At 29.4% G+C, this 24117-nt stretch overlaps 3 protein-coding genes and 1 long non-coding RNA gene across 4 annotated transcripts in view; all 4 read left to right on the forward strand.

Annotated features, from left to right (window-relative positions):
• The window catches only part of LOC102681448, a 2361-nt gene extending 1956 nt beyond the window's left edge, over window positions 1–405 (forward strand). Inside the window, 1 exon segment of the mRNA XM_006612759.2 lies at window positions 218–405. Within this exon segment, the coding sequence (XP_006612822.2) occupies window positions 218–364 (147 nt within the window). The 3' untranslated portion in view covers window positions 365–405.
• Window positions 406–3254: 2849 nt separating this feature from the next.
• Window positions 3255–8052, forward strand: LOC116185199. The gene is made up of 4 exons (XR_004149991.1): window positions 3255–3378; window positions 3918–3919; window positions 7515–7668; window positions 7781–8052. It is a non-coding gene; the product is annotated as an uncharacterized LOC116185199 (long non-coding RNA).
• A 405-nt stretch (window positions 8053–8457) lies between these two features.
• LOC102681589 (probable cytochrome P450 6a14) lies at window positions 8458–11594 on the forward strand. Its single transcript, XM_006612760.2, has 5 exons — window positions 8458–8796; window positions 9483–10005; window positions 10204–10425; window positions 10711–10962; window positions 11092–11594. Exons 1-5 carry the CDS (start codon window positions 8458–8460, stop codon window positions 11262–11264), a joined length of 1509 nt encoding a protein of 502 aa, XP_006612823.1. The 3' UTR covers window positions 11265–11594.
• Window positions 11595–15441: 3847 nt separating this feature from the next.
• Window positions 15442–24117, forward strand: part of LOC102681725 (hemicentin-1-like) — a 44108-nt gene continuing 35432 nt past the window's right edge. Inside the window, exon 1 of the mRNA XM_006612761.2 lies at window positions 15442–17543. Coding sequence (XP_006612824.2) covers window positions 17459–17543 — 85 coding nt within the window. The 5' untranslated portion in view covers window positions 15442–17458. The remainder of the gene's footprint in view (window positions 17544–24117) is intronic.

Below are 24117 nucleotides of genomic sequence, written 5' to 3' on the forward strand. Positions count from 1 at the left end.
AGATTGTTTGATTTATTATATAATATTGTTATTTAAAGAAATCTATATTAGTTTTTTGAAATATTCTATACACGAATTAATTTTAAATGTATATATTTTTATATCTTAAATAATAAACTATTATTATTTTATTGTAATAATACTATGATGAATACAAATTTTATAATATAAATATTTTAAAAGAAATTAATTAACCATTAAATCTATTTCATTTCAGGGAATTTACAAACAAGAAAAGTTTGTAATTAACAATATGGATGCTTTACCATCTTCATTTCCCGAAGGTCATTATTTATTAAATTCGACGTTATCATCTGAAGATATCGTATTATTCCGTATTAATTTATATGTAAGAGTATATTAATTAATTATCAAAATGTAATAGTACGAAAATATCAAAATAAATATTAATTTTTGACAGCATACATTAATTAATATTTCAAATGTTTTTATTATTTTTATAAAGTATATAAAGATTTCATAGCATGTTTAACAATAAATTAAAAAAATGCTTCAGTAAAATTAACGATAGGTGTGCCAGTACATTTAATTATATACTTGCGTGCTTGTAACGTATACTTGATAGAATTATCTCCCACGATCAAGAGATTATTTTTCAAGATTAAAATAATAACAATTCATATATAATAGCATTATTATATGAATCATTATATTAGCACAAGATAGTGTGCTTATGTAAGCGAATTCAATAGAAATTGAAGTTGTATCAATCTTTCTTCATGAACTTTATATGAATATTTTTTAATTTTGTTAATTCAAGAATCATAGAAAAATAATTAAATAAGTCTGCATACTCAAATACTCAAGATCATTGCTGATAATATAATAGAATATTGAAACATTTTAATGATTCATCTCTATTGATTCATCCAACTTTGCAATAGATATCAATAAACGTATTTCACGTGAAAGTTTTGACAAGTCAAAATGTATGTTTTTAGATTAATCAATCAAATGTCGCTTATGTAATTTTACTCTAATCTCGACTATTTCATCAAGAAATGAAAAAATTGACATGACAAAAATGACAAAATTATTTGCAATGCGTGCAAATAAATATCGAAGGAGCAGTTATGCATAAAATACAAACATATGAGCAGTTATACATACGTAGTGAATATTAACCCTTTCGTTATTTATATATATATTACGTATACATACATGTATGTACAACAAAGAATAGCTCTTCAATTGCACATATACATGACGTTGGCACATATGAAGCATAAGTTAATAAACAATGCTTTGCTAGCATCCTACAAGTTGAGATTGAATAACAGAAATTAAAAAAGTCTCATCTCATTGTGAAACATCTGATTCTATCTGATTTTGAAGTTTGATAAAAAAATGTTAAGATACATGAAAAAACTACTACAAGATATACTATCATTCAATAAAATTATTAATTTAATCATATGAATTCATGGTTACACGAACTAAAGATTATGGTTGTAAATACAATAACTAGAGATTTGTTCGAGATTCTTGATTGTCATTGATGGTTGGAAACAATTTAATCTGGACAAAATATGGTAGTGTTTATACTAATAATGGTCGTTTTACATCTATTCTGTGAGTACGGTTACTCCATTATGGAGGGATTTCAGGCACTCATACGAAGCAAAGCTCCGGATGTACCGTGGATCCACTGCATAATTCATGGAGTTCAGATCTTGCATCAATGTATCTAGGCTCTTCGGCGAATTTGGACCTAGTAAGTAGTGAATTTTTAAAATACAAAATTTATAGAAACTCGGTTACCGAAGACAGGACTTTTCGAAGTACTATTCGAGGAGATATGTGTGGAACGAACACGTAACTTTGTTCTACTAGTGTAATCTTGGTTGTCACATGACAATGTACCATGCCGTGAATTACAAGTTACGATAGAAACTTTATACTTATTACGAGATGGAAAAACTTGGAATATATCGGATAAATTTTTAACACATTATCATGTACGCATTTTCATAATTATCATATCTTTATGATTTGTTTCAAAAGATTGAATGTTCTGTTTTGAAAAGTTTGAAAATGTTAAAGAAAGATTTTAACGTTCGGATGAAAAAGAAGTACAATAAAGAAGAAAAGTGAAAATCATTGTTACAAGATATTGTTTTTCTTCATTATAATAGTATATAATGTGTAATAATATTTCCCTTTTTGGGAAAAAAAAAGATTTGTCAATCTAGAACTAGTTACCATTAAAGGATGAATAATTATTATAAAATATTAAATAACATATAATATAATGATATTAATTCAATCTATAGTAAAGAGATTTTTATATATTATGTTGTTTAACTTACATTCATTGGTAAATATATTATCAAATTTTGTTTAATTAACCTCGTGAACCTTTAGATACGCAATCATATGTTAAACTAGTTCAAACAAGATTCATCTTATGTTGGTACAAACATAGTGTAATTTATCTTAGAATGAATGAAAATTTATTACTTTTTCGATGTTTATTGTGATTTGCCAATTACATTACGGATTTTTGTCTTTAGATTAGTTTAGTCTTTAGATATTTCTACAAGAATTTTTAAAATATTTTATTCGAATCAAATATACATATATCATAATTCACGTAAAAATAGATTCAAGTTATAGATTTATTTTGTTATTTTTAAAAAATACATCTTCGAAAAATTTTGATTAATTTGGACAAACTTGATTTTATCAGTCATAAACAATATCTATATATTTTATTATCGAAAAGATTATTGCAAAGAAAAAATAGTTTTTATTTTTGAGTTAATGAGAACGGTAAAGAAAAATTCTATAATAAGAAGAATTATTATCGCTAATATTTTGATATAAATTATAATTTTTTCTCAAAAAGAAATCATCAGAACGTAACATCTGATATATATATCAAATTTTTCAAACCAGTTAATACAACTCGAATAGTATTTTTCCGTTACTGATTACTCTTATCAATATTTGATACGTGCTCCTTACATTTTTGAACTATAATGTTATCAATGTTTACAAATAATATTAATATGCGTATTTTCTTTTATAGAATACTTTGATCGTGTCTGAAACTGATGGAAAATGAGAAAAATTCAATTTTCGGTAGTAAAAGCTGGCAATAGCATATATAGTAAAGGAAAAATATGAAGAAAAGAAGAAAAATATCATACATGCACAATTTTTTATATTTTTTAAAATTAATCAATATATTTTCAAATTTAAATGTTTTTATTTTTACATTCCAGTTGCAAAAAAAGAAAGAAAAAGAAATATTTTAACACAATGGTAACAATTTTCTAAAAACGAATTTTCATATCTATCTAATATCTTTACGATATATCCTATAAGCTGGAAATATCTTTTAAAAAATTATTGGTATGTTTAATATTTTAGACTTATTTAAATTTCAAATCTTTTATACCATTTTATGATGCTATAAAAATATCATCTAAATATCCATTATAACTATATCTATCAATCTAAAAAATATAAACTCATTAATTTTTGATAAAATGCACAGTTTAGAATTAAGATGAAATGTTAAATTGTTTAAATATCAATTTAATGTTGCGTTTAAAATGAATGCAGCGAATATCGCATAAGTTGGTTGGTAAATGATATTTTACGTCTAGTGTATATCATGATAAATACAATATACTCCCTAAACATCCAGCGTATACGTTTTATCTGCACTAAAAACTTATTTATTTCGTGCAATTGCAGACGATTCGATAAAATATTATTTACAGGGATAACGGATATAATCTGTGCCAAAGTGGCATGGTTTACGTGCAATAAATGATACTTTATCACAAGTGCGCGCAATTGGTTGAAATAAATTCTGTAAAATATTTTCCACTTGTTATACGAAACAGTATTTTATCGAAATAGGGAATTTGCATTGAAAGATAAAGTGGTTCCTTTTGCATTCGCGAAATTTTGCCAGTGTTATCGAATGTACAATATATAATTATAATAATATTTATATAGTATTTAAATGATCTTATTAATCAGATGAAAGTTAATATGAATATTATAATTATAATATCTACTGATTAACAGTTTATATTGTAAGTATATATAAGTAAGTATATATTATTATAAATCCACTTTAATTTATTAAATTAAATTTTATATTAGATTGAATTCATTGTATAATGTCTTTATATATATATATTATATTTGTTATGATAACAATAATAAAAACAAATAACAAATTTATAAAGAGATGTTAATAGATCTAAATTTAAAATTAGCATATTATAAAAAAATAAATAAATAAAATTAATATATAATATCATATTGATATCATAATGATATTATATACATGATATCATAATGATACAATTCGTATTTATAATAATTATTCAGAAAAAAGTTATTATCCAAAACAAGCAATCATTTACATCAAGAAAATATTGTTTTGTTTATTTTACAAATTGCAAATTCCCCATACATAATCCTCGTCCGTGATTCCTCTTAGACGAATCATTGATGAAATTTTGCCCGCGTTTTCCACCCTTCCCCTTTTGTTTTTTCGTTCCACGCACGTACCAACAATGGGGACGAATTAAATGACAATGCATATTAATTAACCCCCCGGAACGGGAGAGGACAATCTACGATAACGATCTCGGTGGGAAGTCAGCCATGGCGGGCCAGGACAACAAGGGGCAATTAGAGAAAATCAATGTTGCACAACACGTTTGCATGTTGCATTTAATAACGGTGCTTGAGTGGAACTCGATTCGCCCTTTGATGGCATAACGAACCACCATCGCGCGCCACCGCGCTTTTTCCGCTCTAAACTGCTCCGTTTCAACGGAGAAGGAAGACGTAACAACACGAAGCGCGTTCCTCGCCACCGGATTACTTACCCTTTATTCCTTTTATACCTCTTCGCTCTTCTCTCTTACCACCCTTTTTTTCTTCTTTTTCTTTCTTTTTTTTTATTCTCCCTTTCATTCTTATTTCCTCAGTTGAACCTGGCTAATTAAATGAATGCTGCGTCGCGAAGCGTATCGATTTACGTTACGCAGAGTTGGTCATTAAAAGGGAGCGCAAGGTATGCTTCTTTCTTTTCCCTTTATTGCACGGCAAAAGGGGTGTTTGATACTCGATTTTGGATCAAAGATTTTTATACGCGTTTTTTTTATTTATCTTTTAAATATACATCGATCTGTTGTGATTACCTATTGAGGGAATTTTTGTGCAATTGAGGATAGGAGTTTGTGAATGGGATAGAAGAAGATGATGTCGAGCGATCAATATTATTTTATTTTATATAATTTTAAGTTTTAAGTGAGATTAGGTAAGAGATTTGTGGACATAATTATGAAAGTAAATTGACGGTAGATTAATTATGAATTTGTATCATTAATTTGGCAAATTGATTTTACGAATTTTATATTTTATTAATTCCGTGAAAATATTTATTCTTGTTAATTATTTCTATCTTATCGAAGAATGCTAAATATATTCATGCAAGGAAATTAATTTTTCATGTTATTTAGTTTTAAAATTATGCTCCACAATAATCTTTGTATTTTATTAATTAATGTGTTTCAAAATTCGAAATTTTTTGATCGAATAATTATAGATAGGAATACGAGGGAAATAGAATTATGAAATAAAATTGCACTAAATAATTTATAACTTATGCTTTGTTAAACTAATAGTTCTAAATTAAAAATTTTTAATTTATTTTAGAATATAATTATTATTATTATAATAATTTAATTAATATCTTACAAATAAAAGAAATTAAGTAGTATATAAATTATCATTTGATCAAATTGTTATCCAATAAAATTAATATTTAAAACTGCCAAAAAATAGATATACGTACATCAATTTCGATTTTTAATAATATCATTATTATTATTATCATTTTAATTATTCATTAATTTCCTAATATAATATCATCTAATTTTTTTCAATTCTAGTTCTTGTTTGATATGGTATGTATTTTTCTATTAAACCTCTCATTTAATATTATATTCAAATATCAAATACTTATAATGAAATCACATACATTGTGCAACATTCGATAAAATATATTCTAAAATAAAGTGATAATAAACGTATACACAATGTCTCCAATGAAATATAAGAAAAAATATATAAAGAAGAAGAAATATGATAACAGTTTTTTTCTTTTATATCTATATCAATAAACAGAGGAAATATTTAGTGCTTCAATTTGCATATTCTATTGTATGTTTTTAACGTACAGATTAATTATGTACAAAACAAATTAGATATATCTATATTACTAAATTGAAAGATAAATTTCATCAGTGATATATATAAAATAGACATGAAAAAACATGAGATATAACAAATTATATCTATTTCTATTTAAGAATATTTTGTTAGCAAATATTTTTTTTTTTACAATTCTTCAAGTGTCTCCATTAATCATTATTAAAGCATTACGTAATAATTACGTAATAATCGCGTTACCAAATATTGATATAATTTTTTTTTATAGCTTTTTTTATTTTTATTATTTCTTATCTTTTTAAATGTAAGTTTGCTCATTTTAAAAATTTCCATAACGCTTATTTCTATTTTAAAATATATATATATAGAAAAATAATTTATATTTTATTTTTTATTAATTATACTAATTGCCCAGATAATCCTTATAATTTTATTTCTTCTGATAAAAGAATGCATCTTGGTATTTTTTATATAAATATTAAGAAATTCGATATTTAATTATCAGTGAGATATTTCAAATTTCTTCTAAGCAAGATATGTTTGCATTTCAATTTTTTTCATAAATATTAATTATTATAGATATCTACAAATAAAGCGAAACTTATTTTAATATTTTAATATTACAGTAATATTAACATTCTTTGCAACAAGATAAATATATCTACCTTTTCTTTAAACAATAAAATGTTTACCAATAATTGATTTTAATATAATTTAATTGATTTTACAATAATTTAAATTACTGAAATTATTAATATAAATAAAATATTTTCAAATACTTATTCTTATATTATCAAATCGTGTTTTGCCTCAATCTATGAGATCTTATGAGATCAATAGATATAATTCATGGTTCTGCCTATTCATCGACCTTTTCCACTAGATGATACTTGTAAGACGATAGCTGAGAAAATTATTAATAAATTATTGGATTATTGTTGAATATTTTTGTCGATTGTGTTCATTTTTAATATATTTATATCATTATAACATCGAAAAACATAATGCATTATGATATCATATCAAAACACGATTCTAATTATTTTTCATGCATTTTATATTCGCTATCACTTCCTATAATAACAAATAATACAAAATCTAATTAAAAATTATCATAATTGTTTAACGTTTAATATTTGACAATCTATCTATCACTCCCTTAACAAAATTAAATCGGTTCATCGAACTCATTCAAAATTTACACATCACGATCGTCAATTTTACTCGATGCTACGTTATTAATACATTTTCCTCTTATCGATCAAAAACAATCTTTAATATTTCAGTAAAGTTCAACGAATATTCTCGAACATATGAAATTCGTCGCGAGTCAGGGAAGCAGAAACATGAAATTATTCAAGAGCCGCCTATCAGAATCTCCATCGTAACCGAGTTCCTATATACTCTGCATCGTGGTGAACTATCAAAGGACAGCTTCAAGTAAATATCTCGTCAACTATCGCACAGGTTTATGTCTAAGCAATTCCCAAATGCATATTCTTCGAGTATCTACATTCTCTGTATATCTTTTCTTTCAGCTCAAGTTCTTCAGCTCAAGCACCGGTTCTTGTTGAATATAAATGGTGTCCATTAAGAATCGGTTCTCCGATCGGGGCGAAGTATTTGCAACAACTTGTTGCCTCGCTGTTTCGATATTGGAAATATGTTTCTGAGGCTAAAAATATTATAATACAAACGCGAGAACGCTTGTTTATTCAATATGGATATTCAATGGACATGGAATTCAATGTGGAGATAGGTCAGAGTCAAAATGAATGATCGCGTTTCGCGATTGTGGAATTTGTGTATATGAATCTAAATTTTCAAAATCAAAAATCTAATTAACATATTATTCATAAGATTCTGCAAACATTATCTAGAGTCTACATGTATAAATAATAAAAGAATAATAAACATGATGGTTATTGGCACTGCTTAAGAATGCTTACAGCGAATCGAAATAAATACATCGTTTTTAAACAGGGATATCACCGTATATTTCGATAAACTTCGACACTCGCTTATATTTAAGCTCGCACATTAGTAAGTTCGCATTCTTGATGACATCGTCGAAGCGAACGTTTCGTTAAAAAAATATTGAAGAATTGATTGAAAGACTTTATTATTCATTTATTTTCTTTCTATTCGCAGATATTTCCGTTCCGTGTTTGTGTATATGTATATTCGATCTTTATACAGAAAATTTAAAGAATAAACAAATAAAATACAATGTCTTGGTTAATGATAGAGACTGTTGGCCTAATCGCCACTGTATTTTTCTTACTGTATTATTATTCTATGTCGAGGATGGATTATTGGCGGAAACGTGGCGTCAAAGGGCCAAAGCCTCTTCCGTTTCTGGGTAATTTCAAAGATGTACTCCTGGCAAAAGAATCGACCATGGATTGTTTCGAAAGGGCGTACAAAAAGTTCAAGGATGAGCCAATGATCGGAGTGTATGGAGGTCATGAACCGTTGTTAATTTTAAGAGATTTAGATTTAATAAAAGACGTTCTTATTAAAGATTTTAACAAGTTCGCTCAAAGAACTCATGGTGCTATACGAGAGGTACGTATAAAACATCGTAAAATAAAATACTTATATTTTGTAAATTAATGAATAAAATACACAGAAATAAACAGATAAGTGAAAAATTTTATGTGTGATTTCAATTAGAATGAGTTATGAAGTGAATTTTTTTAAAGATTCTAAAATGAATGAATATAGAAAATAGCAATAATTTTATATTGAATGTTCGATAAATGGTTAAAGAAATTTTAAGAAATAAAGATGAAAATAAGATGAAAGTACAGAATGATATTTGGAATTTTGTTATGTATTTGAAATGTATTACATTTCATGATTTTTTTAAAAGTAAATTTAATTATTATCTTCATAACTATTAATCTTTACGTGATTATTGAGATTTTTTTTTTATTTTGACTATAATCTGTTCATTAGTTGCGACATTGTTTAGATGTTAGTTACATAATATAGTATTAGTAAGAACATTGTGTAAAAGTATTTTTTATTTTTATAATAATTTTTTTTATTTATTTTATCAATTTATATCTTACATATAATATATTTTATCATATATAGAATATATATAAAAAGTAGAAAAAGATAATCAATATTTCTATCATTATATTTTTCTTTTCAATTTCTTTTCAATTTAATCCGTGTGAAATTTTCTTCTGTTTTCATTGTATCAAAAATAGATAATGACGAATGAAATTTTTATAATTTTTCAGGTTGAACCATTATCCGAACAACTTTTCCGATTGGATGCAGAAAGATGGAGACCCTTAAGACTCAAACTTTCATCTTTCTTTTCATCAGGAAAACTGAAGGAAATGTTCCATTTATTTGTAGAATGTTCCAATAATTTTGAGAAGTATTTGGAAAAAATGGTAGAAAAAGGAGGAGTGGTCGAGTGTCGTGAGGCTGCTGCAAAATTTACCACTGACGTGATCGGTGCTTGTGCCTTCAGTATTCATACGAATGCACTTACAGATGAAAATTGCCAATTTCACAAGATGGGCAAACAAGCTCTCGCTACAAACCTCCAACAATTTCTCAACGATAGATTGAGAGAATATCCCTTTTTATTTAGAATCTTTGGACGCTTCTTCGTTGATCACGAGGTCACTAATTTCTTTGTAAATGCCACAAAAGACGCCATAGATTATAGAATCCAGAACAATGTGTATTTACGAGATGTCATTGATATTCTGGCAGATGTTAGGGAAAATCCAACGAAATGTGGTCTTAAAGGTATAATAATTTCTACATAACAAAATTTTATGATTTTTTTGTTTTAATTAAATCTTTGAATCTTCTTAAATCAGGAAAATAATACATATAGGGTATGTGTATATTATTAATTTTTTTTTTTTTTTTTGATGAATGAAAAAGAAATTCTGATGGATTTTGAACATGTTACAGAATATATAATTATATTTATATTCGCAGAAGCGGACAATTTACTCTTGGCATCACAGGTTGTTCAATTCTTCTTTGCTGGCTTCGAAAATGCTTCATTAACGATCAGCAATGCTTTGTACGAGCTGGCATGGAAGCCAGAGATTCAAGAGAAAGCTCGCGCGGAAATAGTGAATATTTTACAAAAATATGACGGAAAAATCACGTACGATGGTTTGGAAGAAATGAAGTATTTAGAAGCGTGTATTTTTGGTATAATTATTTTCAATTTTTACTAAAACATTATTCCATCATTAATTAAGTATATTTATAAATATATTATTTGATTATTAATTAATTTTTAAAGTTAACTTTTGTTCATGTATATACATTTTTATAAATAACTTTATATTCATAATAATTATTCATTAATATATTGAAGTCTTTCCAATATATATTTACCATAATATCCAATAATAAAATAGTATTATTAATTTGCATATATTACATGAATACATCGAACATATATTACATGAATATTGTTTGTTTATTTTTTAGAAACATTGAGAATGTATCCAGTACTACAATGGTTGTCGAGAGAAGCGACGGAAACTTACACATTTACGGGAACAAAAGTTACCATTCCAAGGGGTCAACAAGTCTTTTTACCAATCTATGCGATACAAAGAGATCCGGATATTTATCCAAATTCTGATAATTTTGATCCTGAAAGATTCACCAATGACAAAATTAAAACTAGACATTCGATGGCTCATTTACCTTTTGGAGATGGCCCAAGACATTGCAGTGGTAAGATATGCTTTTCTATAAAAATACTTTGTGTAAAAATACTTTTTTTTTTTAATTTTTATTGAATATATAGAAAATATAAAATATAGAAAAGTTATTTGTTTTTAATAAAAATATAAAATCTTTCAGGAATAAGATTGGCAAAAAAGCAATTAAAGGTAGGACTGGCCACAGTTTTATCAAAATTCAAAGTTGAAGTATGCGAGAAAACTCGTAAAATATATCAAAAAGACAAGAAACCACTATTTCTTCTTCAACCTGTTGACGGTATACATTTGAAAATATCAAAAGTTTCAGTGTAAAAACAAGATAAAAAAATAAGATAAGTATAATATCTTCCTTTCTCCTTTTTATCCTGTATCATTTATGATTATTTGCTATATAATTATTGCTTAAGAATTAATTGAATAAAACATCAATCTCACAGCTATATCTTGTTGTTCAAAATTGTACATAAAATACAAAAATATATATAAATATTGATTCTTGATAAATAATGATAAATAAAAAAATTGAATCGGAAAATAAATTCTTTTATATTTATTATCGATTTCAAGAAATTATAATGTTGTGAGATTAATGTTAAATTAACATAAATAATAAATTAATAAATAAAATGGTTTTATATATATCGTATACGTTTGTACAATTCTATCTCTAGTCTAATAATTTTTTTGTAAAATGCAAAATGAAATATTTCATCAAATAAAATATTGATCATATTGTTTTTTCGCAAATATTCAACTTTTTATTGTTTCGTTTCGAATCCAATATTCAATGAAAAAGTCATTGTAAACAATGTTATAAGTGAACATAATAAATAATTTTTCTTTATATCCCTTTTGATATAGTAACCGTATCCAATCCGTTTCACAAAAATTAATATCTTTCGAACATTGTAACTGTTATATTTATTGTCGCAGTTACATCGGCCAAGATACGAGGAGGATAGATTATTCCGAGTAAATCCGTTCTAAAACTGTTATAGTTTTTCAAGAATAAAAATCGTTAAACGAAAAACTCAACAATAGATCGATCCAAGAAATCCATCGTGATTCCAATATTTACCTCGAATCTGGATCTCCTCGATCCCTAGAGTTCGATTCAAGAACGAGGATTTCGTGTCAGCAAATCCGATATCCCATCTAACTGCTTTCTTGGTTCAAGAAACTGCTTTGATAAACGCCATGAAAAATCTATTGTATCCTTAGATCCTTGAAATATTGAAATATTTCCCTTCACTGAATCGTACAAACGTATACTTTATCATCGTATATTTCAATCATAAGTAACTTTTGAGTATAGTGTCGTATTTTGATTTGTCGTATATGAAAATAAAATGTGGAATTTTATAATATTATAATTATAATATACAATCAAGCTTTGATAAGTTGAATCACAAAAAAAGCTTCAAGTTACGAAAGTTCGTCTTATCGAAGTTTTTGAATATAGAAAGTTTAACAAACGTAGAAATTTTGCACAAATGTTAATATTTTTCCAATTGTAACAGAATAATTCGTAAGTGGTCTTTTACCTCGTGACAGTGACATGAATAGTCACAGTGACTGAGATAAAAAGGAGATGACATTCGAGGCTAAGGAGTTGAAACGAGCAGCTCTCATCACACCGTTTTTCTCTTTCTTAAAGCTTTCTTTAAAAAATTCGTTTGTTTCAGCTATTTTTATCATTCTCTCGTTCTCTCGAAACGTGACATAAAATGCTTTTTTTATTTAAATATTGTATTTTGTCTTTTCATCGTTTCTATCTTCCCTCTCTTATTTGTATTTGTTCTCCGTATGAACAACAAAAGAAAGCAAATATTTTTAATTTTAAAAAGAATTATGCTTCTTGCATAAATATGAACATTCTTAACAAATAATTTCTTAATCACTGAGTCTAGTTCTAGTCAAAGTAGTTTCTACAATTAAATTGCAGAATGTAAAAGTTTCTTAAAATCATTAAAAAAAATTAAATTCTTCCTTCAATGTTTCTTTCTAACCATCTTCTATTGATAATTTTCTATATCGAAGTGAAAACGAATTATGAAAAATCTAACATTTGTTGTATTATCACAATGAGATATCTTAAAATTCTCAGTACCCCACATCGCTTAGCTCAGTGTGTATTTTGAACTTAACCCCTTTCTTAAGGTACGTCCTAGAAAACTTATTGCGGAAGCAATAAACTTCCTTCTCGAGCAGCCCATTGTCGACTTTTCTGGGCTTTTAGCAATCTCGTCGTAATTATGACGAGCGTGCCACCTCCTGTCTCATTCAATGAGATTCTTTGTACCCACCTCGACAAATTATAATCGAGGGATAAGGAATTCTTTTTTAAATCGATGTCTTCGAGTTTAAGATTTCTTAAGTGATATGCGTTATTGTCTTAGTATAAAATAAAGAAAATCATTCACGAATTGAAATTCTTTGATATATTTTAAGTTGCAATTCGTTGTAGTTTTCATATCACCTTGATCAGAAGTTTTAGAAAAATATATAATAAATCAGATCACAAATATAGATATCATACTGTGACATAATTTTTAATAAATATTTTTGTTAAAAGTTCTTCTTAATAGCATAATACGAAATTATTTTTAGCATACATTTTTACAATTATGTATAAGTACACATGCAACATAATTACGTGATTCGATAATCAAACTTGAAGAATTTATTTATATCTCCATGTCGTTCTCTCTATTTTTAGGGTGACGATAAAAAAAACGGTTGAAAACGAAAAGATGGGGTGGGAAAAAAATGTTATTCCCTTTATCCATGGCTTCACGTTCGTGAAAAAAAAGGCGAGAAAGCATCAACTCACGATACATATTTATGAAAATGTTCATTCGAAAGTTCGACATTCAAATGGGACGGTTTTCAATTGCAGGCGGGAAAGTTTTTTCTCGGGTGGATGGAAAAAGCTGGCCACTGTTTGGATAACGGCTGGCTCGACTTTTCCCTTCAGAAATATTGCAACATTTCGGGACATACGAATCCATTTTTGCCCTTTCTACCCTGTTTTAATAGGTTTTCAGGCTTGTGTTTGCGTTTCAAAGGGCGATGAAAGTTTGGTAAAAATCGGCTGAGCGTGGTGGCCCGCTGTTAAGTTCATCGCAATGCCGATGGAGGGTAGTAGAGTAGCCATTTCCGGGAAACTGATACATACTTTGTAATAGAAAGAATAAGGGAATCAAATGTTTGCTATATTTAGTTTTAGTGCACCTATAAATTAGATAAATTTTGGATTAATAAATTTGAATGATTATTAATTGAGATTAAAACAATATTGATATTATTGATATTTATTTGCAATTTGATAACATAATTGTATTTTTCATTTTTTATTTTAGTGGAAGGAAGAAAATTATTATAATTTTTTTTGGAGATGTAAATAATATATATGAATTTTTGTACTTTTTTAATAATATATTGCATGATATTATTATTTTTCTAAAAATGTTTCAAAATCGTTCTCATTTTAATTTAATCATTCAATGTGAAAAATATGAATTCGTATAAGTTTGTGTCGTATGAAAAAATATTCTTTATTTTATAGAATAAAGTAAAAAACAATTTCGAAAATCATGTTGACGCAGAAATATTTCAATCATTAATTAAATATCTTAAATATATATAATATTTTAGTTGTATATTTAAAATAAAATGTTAAAAATATATTTTCTTAAAATCAAATATTTTTTCATACTTTTAAATATTTTAAAGAAATATTTTATTTCGGTAACACAGTTTTATTCAAAATTATTTACAAATGTGTGCAGAGATTATTGATTGCCCGGGCATAAATGATAGATATAGAATTAAGGTGGTTAAAAACTTTAATATATTCGAAATGAAAATTTTGATAAACTTTGATGAAAGTTTGTATTTTATTAATTCATGTAGCAAGTTATTGATTTTCAATTTCTCACTTGTTATATTTTGTTTATATTCCTACATTGATTTATATATATTCATATTTTTCAAAATATTCAAAATGCTCGATATTTAGTTACACCTTCTTCATGTTACAATTGATTTACCGTTGTAGGATTTGTTTTACGTGTTGTTTTCATATTACAATAATAAATTTAAAAATAATAAGTTGACTAAGAGTGATATACGAATATATAAATTATTATATATTATATATGATATTCGTATCAAGTATTGCGTTGCATGGCAAGTAGTTCAAATAATAAAGCATGTTATCGAAGAATTTCAATAAATTTTTAATATTCAATGTTATCAAATATTTCGCGTTGTATAAATTATCTCATTATAACGAGAATCATATTTACAAAAAATTTCAGAACGATATTTCTGAAATATTAATCGTGACTTTTAGGTTTTTAAATTTTAATAAATAGGCATTTTAATATGACAAAAATTATTGATTTAATTTTTAAATGGATCATTAATCATCCAATAGAATTTATTTTTTCTATATTTGAAAAGATATATTTAGATTTTCTCTCATTTTTTCATGACAAGCGAGATCAACGTTCCTCTCTATTTACATCGGTTCATCAACCTGATCATAACATGCACACGCGGTATGCGGTGCCCAAATAATCCGTAATCGATTTTAAACGTTTCCCCCCTAATCCGGTGTATAATGAATGAATAGTAAATACAGCATTCGAGTTTCTCACACCATTTTCTAACATTTGTCTGTTCACTGGGGGTTGAACAAGGGGAATAGCCTGTAGTGATCACAGCGCGGCAAGAGGGGGTATGAAAAGTGGTCGGAGAATGCTTTAAGCTGGCGCCGAAGGGTGGCGAAATCGCACGAATCGTACCGAGCCGAACCGAAAGCTCGGTTGCCCCTGTCAGTAGGCCTGCCGCAACGCAGCAGTTAGCGCGCCTTCCACTACGCGCAAAGATTACGCGACTTTTTCTCGGAATTCTGTCGTTATTTATCACACTTATACCTTATATTTTGCTACTAATATCCTTTTATTATCGTTCGTGAGCAAAGCAATCAGAGAAATAGATCGTTTCTAGCCTTTAAAAACTCGCGATCCATCATTCTCGTCGTGCATTGCATTCGGCATTTTGTATACGTTTTTAATCGCCGCATAGATCGCTCTTATAATTCAAAGTGGTCCCAGTGAATTCGACGAAAAACTAGGGCTCGAACAAAGGAGATATAATTAGAATATAATCGGTACGCTGGTTTACAAAAAAAAACGATTGTCCTCGTTCTCGTAAGCTTCTCGGTGGGGCGCTCCGGGGAGGATGAGTGAAAAATCCATCGATTTCGAGTGAGCAAATACTTGTCTCTAATCGGTCCACGAGTTATCAGTTTTACCTGCAAATATACGGTATAATAATCGTGTCAAGGATGAAATCGAGATTGTAACCATTCACTCGAAACGATTCACCTTCTGTTCAGTGATCTTCGTCGTGATCGTGATCGTGGTCGTGGCAAGCATCGAGAAGCTATTGGAATCGGGAATAGGATGACTCCCGTACAACACGGTGCATGATGAAACGGCTCTGACGACAACCTCCCCGTGCAACCTCCGACGCGATAACATCCGATGGACCCTAATGACACCGGCCCAGTGTTATCGTCAGTATCGTCGGGGCCGTCTATTTCTATATCCCGTCGAACTCCTCCCCCTACGCGGCAAACTTTCTTTGAAAAGGACCCAGGGTTACGTCGTTATTGGCGAACGATGACGGCATGAGCCGGTGTGTGATTATGTGTAACCGCGTATGAGGCGGTAGAGAGTTAATGAACCGTGGACGGTGTGTACGATTAGCCGAAGCTCCATTAATAACCGACCAACGGGGCTCGTGCTTGCAACGGGGGACGCACGCAGTTGCATCATGTGGGGGGTGATGATCGGGCAACTTTGAAAAAAGACGAGCACCCTTGCCGGCGCCGCATTCTCGTTCGGACGTTTGGTGAATGAACCTCCCTTCCCCTCCGCATTCGATGCATCCGCTCGATGTGCATCGTGTAGGGCGCGCATGTGTACGTGTACGTGTATGTGTACGTGTGTGTACGTGACCGTTCGCGGTCACGGTAACTGAAACACGGTTGATCGACAGTTTCTCAGTTTACGAAGCTAGACATCATCGATTATTTCGAACGTGAACGAAATAAAAATCCAACTTGTTCGTAACTCATTGGATATATTTATATGTATATATATATACGTTATATTCGTGTGAGTTGGTGAAAGAAGTAGTAGAGAATCGCGGTGTGAAGTTAGAGAGGAACGAGTGTAGTGTGGAAGTTCGCGTGACTCGCGTAGTCGTCGTGGCACACGACGGATAGCCAAGTTGAAATCCCAGAAGACGGAAGAGAGAGAATCGGTTTGAGAGAAGTGAAGTTCCAACCCATCGAGAGAACTAGATTCATTGAAACTTATCAGCTATCTCGGCCAACTTGCTATCCTGGAGTTAAGGAGGAGGAGGAGGATATTCGAGGGGGAGCAGGGGATTTGCCAGGACTCGGTCGTTCGGTTGCGCACGGTCCCAGGATGAGGGGGATGCTTTTGCTGATGAGCATGATGATGGCTTGGTTTGTCGCGGCGGAAGTTTTCCTCGGCGACGTCGACGAGCCGAGTAAGTGATTGAAACTTCTGATTTCCAACCGAGCTCATTCGAGGGGGGAACGAGTTCAATTAAGACGCAAGAATAATTCTATTGTAATATCGTCCACGAGTATTTATTTTTTTTCGTGAGGGGATAATCATCGCGTTCGCCAAATTTTCGTAATTTTAATTGAATTTCGAATAGGATATCGAATTTATTTGGTTGATTTTAAGTTTTTTGGTTTTTATAGTTAGTAACAGTAGAATGTAGATTTCCAAAATTGCTTTTTCTTTTATTTATTTGGATGTATGTGTAGCGATATTGGAACGTATAATATTTTTTGTACGTATAAATATGTATTGAATACCATTGTCTTTGAACAATTGATGTGACAATTTGGTATCGTACTTTAAAATTTTCTTTTACGTTGCGTTTCGTTGTAGTGTTACAATTGATATATACCTACTATATATAATTGATTGAAACATTTAAATTAACGTGTCAACATTTTTAACACGTACAATAACTTTATGGAAATTTTTAAAATACAAATATTAATAAATAAAAAATAATTATTAAATGTTCTTTTTCCAAACGAAACATATTTAATAATACAAAATTCATTTGTAATTTAAATTATTTATTACATAATTTTCATCATAAAACCATACATTATGGAAAATATTAACATCGTCATTCATTTTGCTTCTTGAAAAGCGAATGAATAAATTACTCATTTCCCTTTTGTAAAGGAGTTCTATTATCCTATTATTCTATTGAACCTATTCATTTCCTCTTTTGAGGTTTAAAATTTTATCACTAACCGATATGAATAAATGAAATAGTATAGGATATAATATTTTCTCACTTTAAAGTTTTTTTTATTATTCCTAAGAAAAAGTGAGAATATTAATTAAAAAATATATCGTGGAAAAGATATATTTTTTGTATACTATATCTACATTCTATGAAAGTAGTATGTCACAAGAAAGATTAAAGATTAATTTTCTTTTTTTTGAATTAGGTATTTAAATTTCTTTTATATTCATATTTATATTGAAACTTTGTGACACATTTCATTTTATTCAACTTTTATTACCTTCAACATTCTTGGATTATTATTGATCCAATAGAATTTCTCATCGTTAATAAATTTCTTAAGTTTGATAATTATGAATATGAAAGAATAGTAGTACATTAGAAGCTTTTACCTTTATTGAAACATATAAATTTAAAGGCCTCTTCCTCTTGTTGACACCTCTTTTAAACAATTCTTGATTCATTCACGTTGTTTTATCTCGAATTCTAAAAACTTTCGAAGAATTCCATTTTCCCCTTTATAATTCACAAACCGTTCAATATTCCACAACGATCATCGCGAAGACGGTAAATAGAATCGACGATTTGGTATTAAAATTCGGTTGAGCGTCGAATCGCGGTTCACCTCGTCGATAATCGCGTCGAGGGTTGTCAACCCCCTTCGCTGAATTGATCGCGACGAATATAACGTAATCCGTCAAAACGTAACCCGAACCGAGGGCGATCGTTGCAATTACGGTTCCAATTAATGCGTAAAGACAACTGGCCACCGGTGTCAGTCATTCGTAATGACGCTGTCGGCGGCCTCATAATCGTTGTGAAGCATTTACGAACTCGTGGTCGAGGCGAGCGTGCACGATGACTGGCGGGGTGGTAGCGTTGAGAGGAAGGAAAAAAGAGGGAAGGCGCGTTAACTTCAATGTGTTGGACGATTGATGCGATATACGCACGTGGACAGTGTGGAGAATTTGGCTGTCAATAGTTGTTTTGCGGCGGGCACAGCCTCGGTTTCCGTGCTCTACGACATTGGACGGCACCGCAACCCGTTTATTTAATCGATGCATTATGCAAATTGACATAACGGCTCCACTTCGGATGCAGTAATCGACCACCGTCTCTCGACTGATTCACAATGGGACAATGTGTACGTTGAATAATTGGCAGTAACGTGCTGCGGCTTCGAAATCAAAGCTACTGAACTTCCTGTCCGTACCTCGGGGGCTCAGAACGCGATGGACAGAATAGGTCCTGTTGGGTGCAGATACTGACTTTCGCCGATGCCACGGAAGTTGGATTGTTTGGAATGTTCGTTTCTCGAGGATTAGGGGATGGTTTGGTTATATAATTGGTAGATTGCGAATGTTCTCCGCAAACTCCGTATTCCTTTTCAACAGGAAGAAAGGAATGGAGCTTTAACTTGGCTTATTTGTTTCTATACATTGCGGATTTCCATGCAAATATATATTTTTCATATTATAGGAGTAACGTGCGATAAAAGCCGTTTGATCAATCACATAATTAAATCCAAATTAAAAATGATTCGCTTTAATCGAAAGAATTAACGCAGAGAGTTTTTAAATCAATTTATAATCTCCAATGCATCGTTAATAAGATCGTTGTAAACAATATTATTCCACAAATAAACGTATTTATCGCGTGATTTATCTTAAATCTCTATTAATCTGTATTAAAATTAAGAAAATTTTAAATCGCTATAAATTCGAAGATAATGGCTTTTAATCAACGAATCAAGGATCATTAGAAGCGTTGAACTTTCCCCTTTAAAATGGTTTTTAATTTATTTTGATACGACTTTTGGTTCTCGAGATATCATGGTGTAAAGAAAAGGGTAATTGTTAATCATTTATTCTTCTCATCTTTGTCACTTACTCAGATCTCTCGCTCGCACTTCTTCGGTCATCTATACTACACTCTAAATAAGTAAGAGACGCAATTTCTAGAATTAGTGCACTATTTTTAGAAGAAAATAATATGCACTTCCAAGAAAAAAATATATATAACAATTCATTCATAGTCTTTGCACCATCTGAAATATTACAGCAACTTTGATGCCTTATATCTCGGCAATCGATTGAGATATCGGAATAAAACAAAAAACAATTTCAATAGCATAGCTTTCTCTATTTTCTGAATAGATTTTGATGATACTTGGTATCTTCTCATGTTTTTTATACGAAAAGAGGAAGTTTCATTTCTATTTTTGAACGCAGTGGGGTCTACGTTGTAATATAAAGTATATAAAAATATAATTTAATACATGTTTTATATACTATAGTGTACTTTTTGTAAATTTTCAATAAATTTATAACATTTGAGTCTAATAATTAAAAATATATGATCGAGGTTATTCTATTTATATTCATAATCGATGTTATAAATTTTAAGTAAAAAATATTTTTAGGCTATAAAGAAGGTCTTTATATTTTCTGCATATTTTTATATTGATCTTCTTATGTACGTCATCCAGCTAAAATGGAATTCTTCAATATGTCAAAGTTGTAAAGGTGAAAATCTTGACAGAGTCAAAAATAGATAAAACTATTTTAATCATAAAGGGAAGTAATTCGAGACTCGACGTTCATTAACTTGAAGTTTTCAATACTCTCCCATTGATTCAAATTTTATTTCTGGATATTAATTTTTAAAAATTTCGAATTATTAAAAAGAAGAAAAATTAAATTTAATTATTAATTGCACTTCCTGTAAATTAATGCTTAATGATAATAAGGAAGGAAAATATGTATGAAAATTTCATTAGCTTTCATCACAAATTAATCGATACGTAACAAGATTTAATTAATTCAGATAATGAAGGTAACGAGTAAAATTTATAAGCATTGTATACGTGTATTAAAGGATGTTCGTCATCACAGGTGATTATTAGAGGAAGTTAAACGTACAAACAGCAATTAAATTGCACATATGATAGACATAATAATTAGTATATTATGCGTTAGAGGTTTGAAATACGCCTCTTTATAGACGCTTCAACATAAATTGCATGAAAATTGACACACCAGAGAATGAATAATTCCTCGATAGTTAGATTGAATTCATATCATCTCTATAACTTTGTTATGTAATTGTATTTAAATAGAAATCAAATACTGTTTTTTTGCTTATTTTCTGTGCATATTCTTTTGCAACTAAACATACTTTGTTTTAGAAAAATAATAATTAGTTTTTATATGCAGTAAAAGTAATTCATTTCAGTTATCTTCATTATTTGTAAACTAATCAAAATTTTGTTACAAGAATTGTTTTTTTTTTTATTAAATGAAAATATTATTTTTATTGAGTTACTTATTACATAAAAAAATTAAATATAATTTTAAAAATTTATCCAATAAAAAAATATAGGAAAAAAATCAAATATTATCAAGTTTCTTAAGAATCATAAAACAAAAAAAAATCTTGTTTGATTTATTAATAATAGAAACAATTAAGATTCTTTTCGTAATTCGAAGAAAAAAAGATGGAAACTTACTTTTACTTGCTCTGTTGAAAAATTTGAAAATTATGATAGTGTGATTGTAAGATATAGATATTCTTTTTTCCAGCTGTTCATTCTGCATAATATCTTCTTTTTTCATCAGTTTACTATACTTGTGTTTTGAACCAATAACATTATACCGATATTCACTTTTTTTACATTTTCAAGAGAAATTCTTCTATCAGTAGATTGAATCGATAAGCATATATTTTTTCGAGCCCTTTTTGTACACGGAATCATTTATCGTAAAGACAGATTATGGTACTGCATATAACATGACAACATGATCGAAGACCTATCCTTCCTCTTTACACAAAGTGTATGCAACGACTTAAGGAACGAGTACTTAGCATCCCTGTCTGCCTTTCACGTTTGAAATTGCAATAAACTCACGATAGTACAGTGCTTGGCAAATAACGAAAAATCATGCAGAAATTCGCTGTTTCGATCTCTAGTTGGTAGACTTGAATATATTTTACGAAATATTCCGCAATTTCTTCTCTATAAGAGCTTGATATCGACTAATTTTCGACACGCGAGCCATCTACGTTATTATGTACGTTATTCATCAGAATTTCATTATAATAACGTGATAACGTTGTATATTTCAACAATATTAGAATTATTAAATAGCCTGAATAATTTATTTTATTTCATATCAAATATATGTCGTCTAAACTTCTGAACTGAATGTTTCTCCATTCATATGAACATTTTCATAATTGAATATCTTAAATATATTTTTATGTTCATCTTCACTTTCAGTCTCATTTTCTACTTAAAAAAAAATACAGATCACGCAAATATAAGCATAAGAAATATAATACAATTGGAACAAAAGACTGGCGCGCCATCCAAAATGTCTGGAACAACGTTCCACTTCCTGTCCCGGCATAAGCAGCGACAAATTTTAAATAAACGGGTGAAATAATTTCAATGGTTGGCGGACTTTCTATCTTTTAACTGCTTCCGCATCCGAAGTTTCCTGTCGGCGTGGCAACTACTTCGTAGTAGAACACGAACACCCGCGTTCCATAGATGTTCCTTGATTAGGAATAAAGAGAGAGCCGCAAGTACGAACCTTGGCGGAAGTGGCAGTGAATGCGCGGAAAGAGATGACATTACTCGTGGGACGATGTTTGCGTGGTGCAACGCTGTCAGAGAGAGAGAGAGAGAGAAGAAAAAAGAAAAAAAACAGAAGAAAACAGTTTGAAATATTTAATGCACGTTGGTCTCGACGGTGAAATCGAGCTTTTATACCAGGATTCGTTGCGTGAAAATAGAATTTGCCGTAACGAGCTGCGATATTCTTTTTTTTTTTCTTTTTTTTTATAAAACTTGTGCACGTTACTTCCTGTTTGGATTAATTGTTTGTACATACGGAACGCGAGTTTTAATCCGTTGCAATGGAACAGGCAAAGTATCCTGACTTATTCTTGAAAAGTTTCCCTTGTAAATTAACGAAGTTTGCGGTAAAAATCTCTCGTTGCGATAAAAATTATTAAAACGATGTAAGTTATTTCTTTAGAGAATGTTGTTTAATATTTCTCTCTCTCTCTCTTTTTTCAGTTTTCTGATATCTCAAGATTTATCAAGATTTTACTTTATGCCTCAGAAAAATAACTTGGACGAGAATATTGTAATTTTAATTTTGATTTTATTCGAAGGGATGTTTATATTTATTTCATCAACGATGGACGTGATATAGTAGAGACTTTACATATAAATATCTTCGAAGAATTTAGTTTTTTAGAGTCTAAAATAATAAGTTTTTAATTATTTTAATGTATCAAGAAAGACTATTAATGATGATCATATCGCAATTATATTTAAAAGATAATTACGTTACAATTTCATTTTAAAAATAGATATCTTTATATTTCGAAACAATTTCCTCGCAAAAAGTGTTCCATTCGATCCGATACTGTGAAAATCACGCAACCATTATTTGATTCGTTGCCCGTTTTTTTGAAAATAATAATATTGGCTCACATGGAAATGGTAATTTTAAGTGGTACACCATGTATGTTATATTTCGAGGGCGTTATGTACCTACAATTTTGCAGCAGTCACGCGTGTAAAAAACGCATTTTCGCGCTTCGCCACGTGATTTTTCGACCTGCCACAGGGTACGATTCGTGAAATTCAGGAGATGTACAAATGGTGTCGTCGATCGCTTTTACGTGATTTATGAAATTCGTTTTCGCGCGATCATTTTGTACCTTGTGCTTTTTCACATTTTTTTTTTTTTTTTTTGTATTTTCCACGATC

Source organism: Apis dorsata, unplaced genomic scaffold (assembly GCF_000469605.1).
Source record: "Apis dorsata unplaced genomic scaffold, Apis dorsata 1.3 scaffold_126, whole genome shotgun sequence".
NCBI classification, from domain to species: Eukaryota; Metazoa; Arthropoda; class Insecta; order Hymenoptera; family Apidae; genus Apis; species Apis dorsata.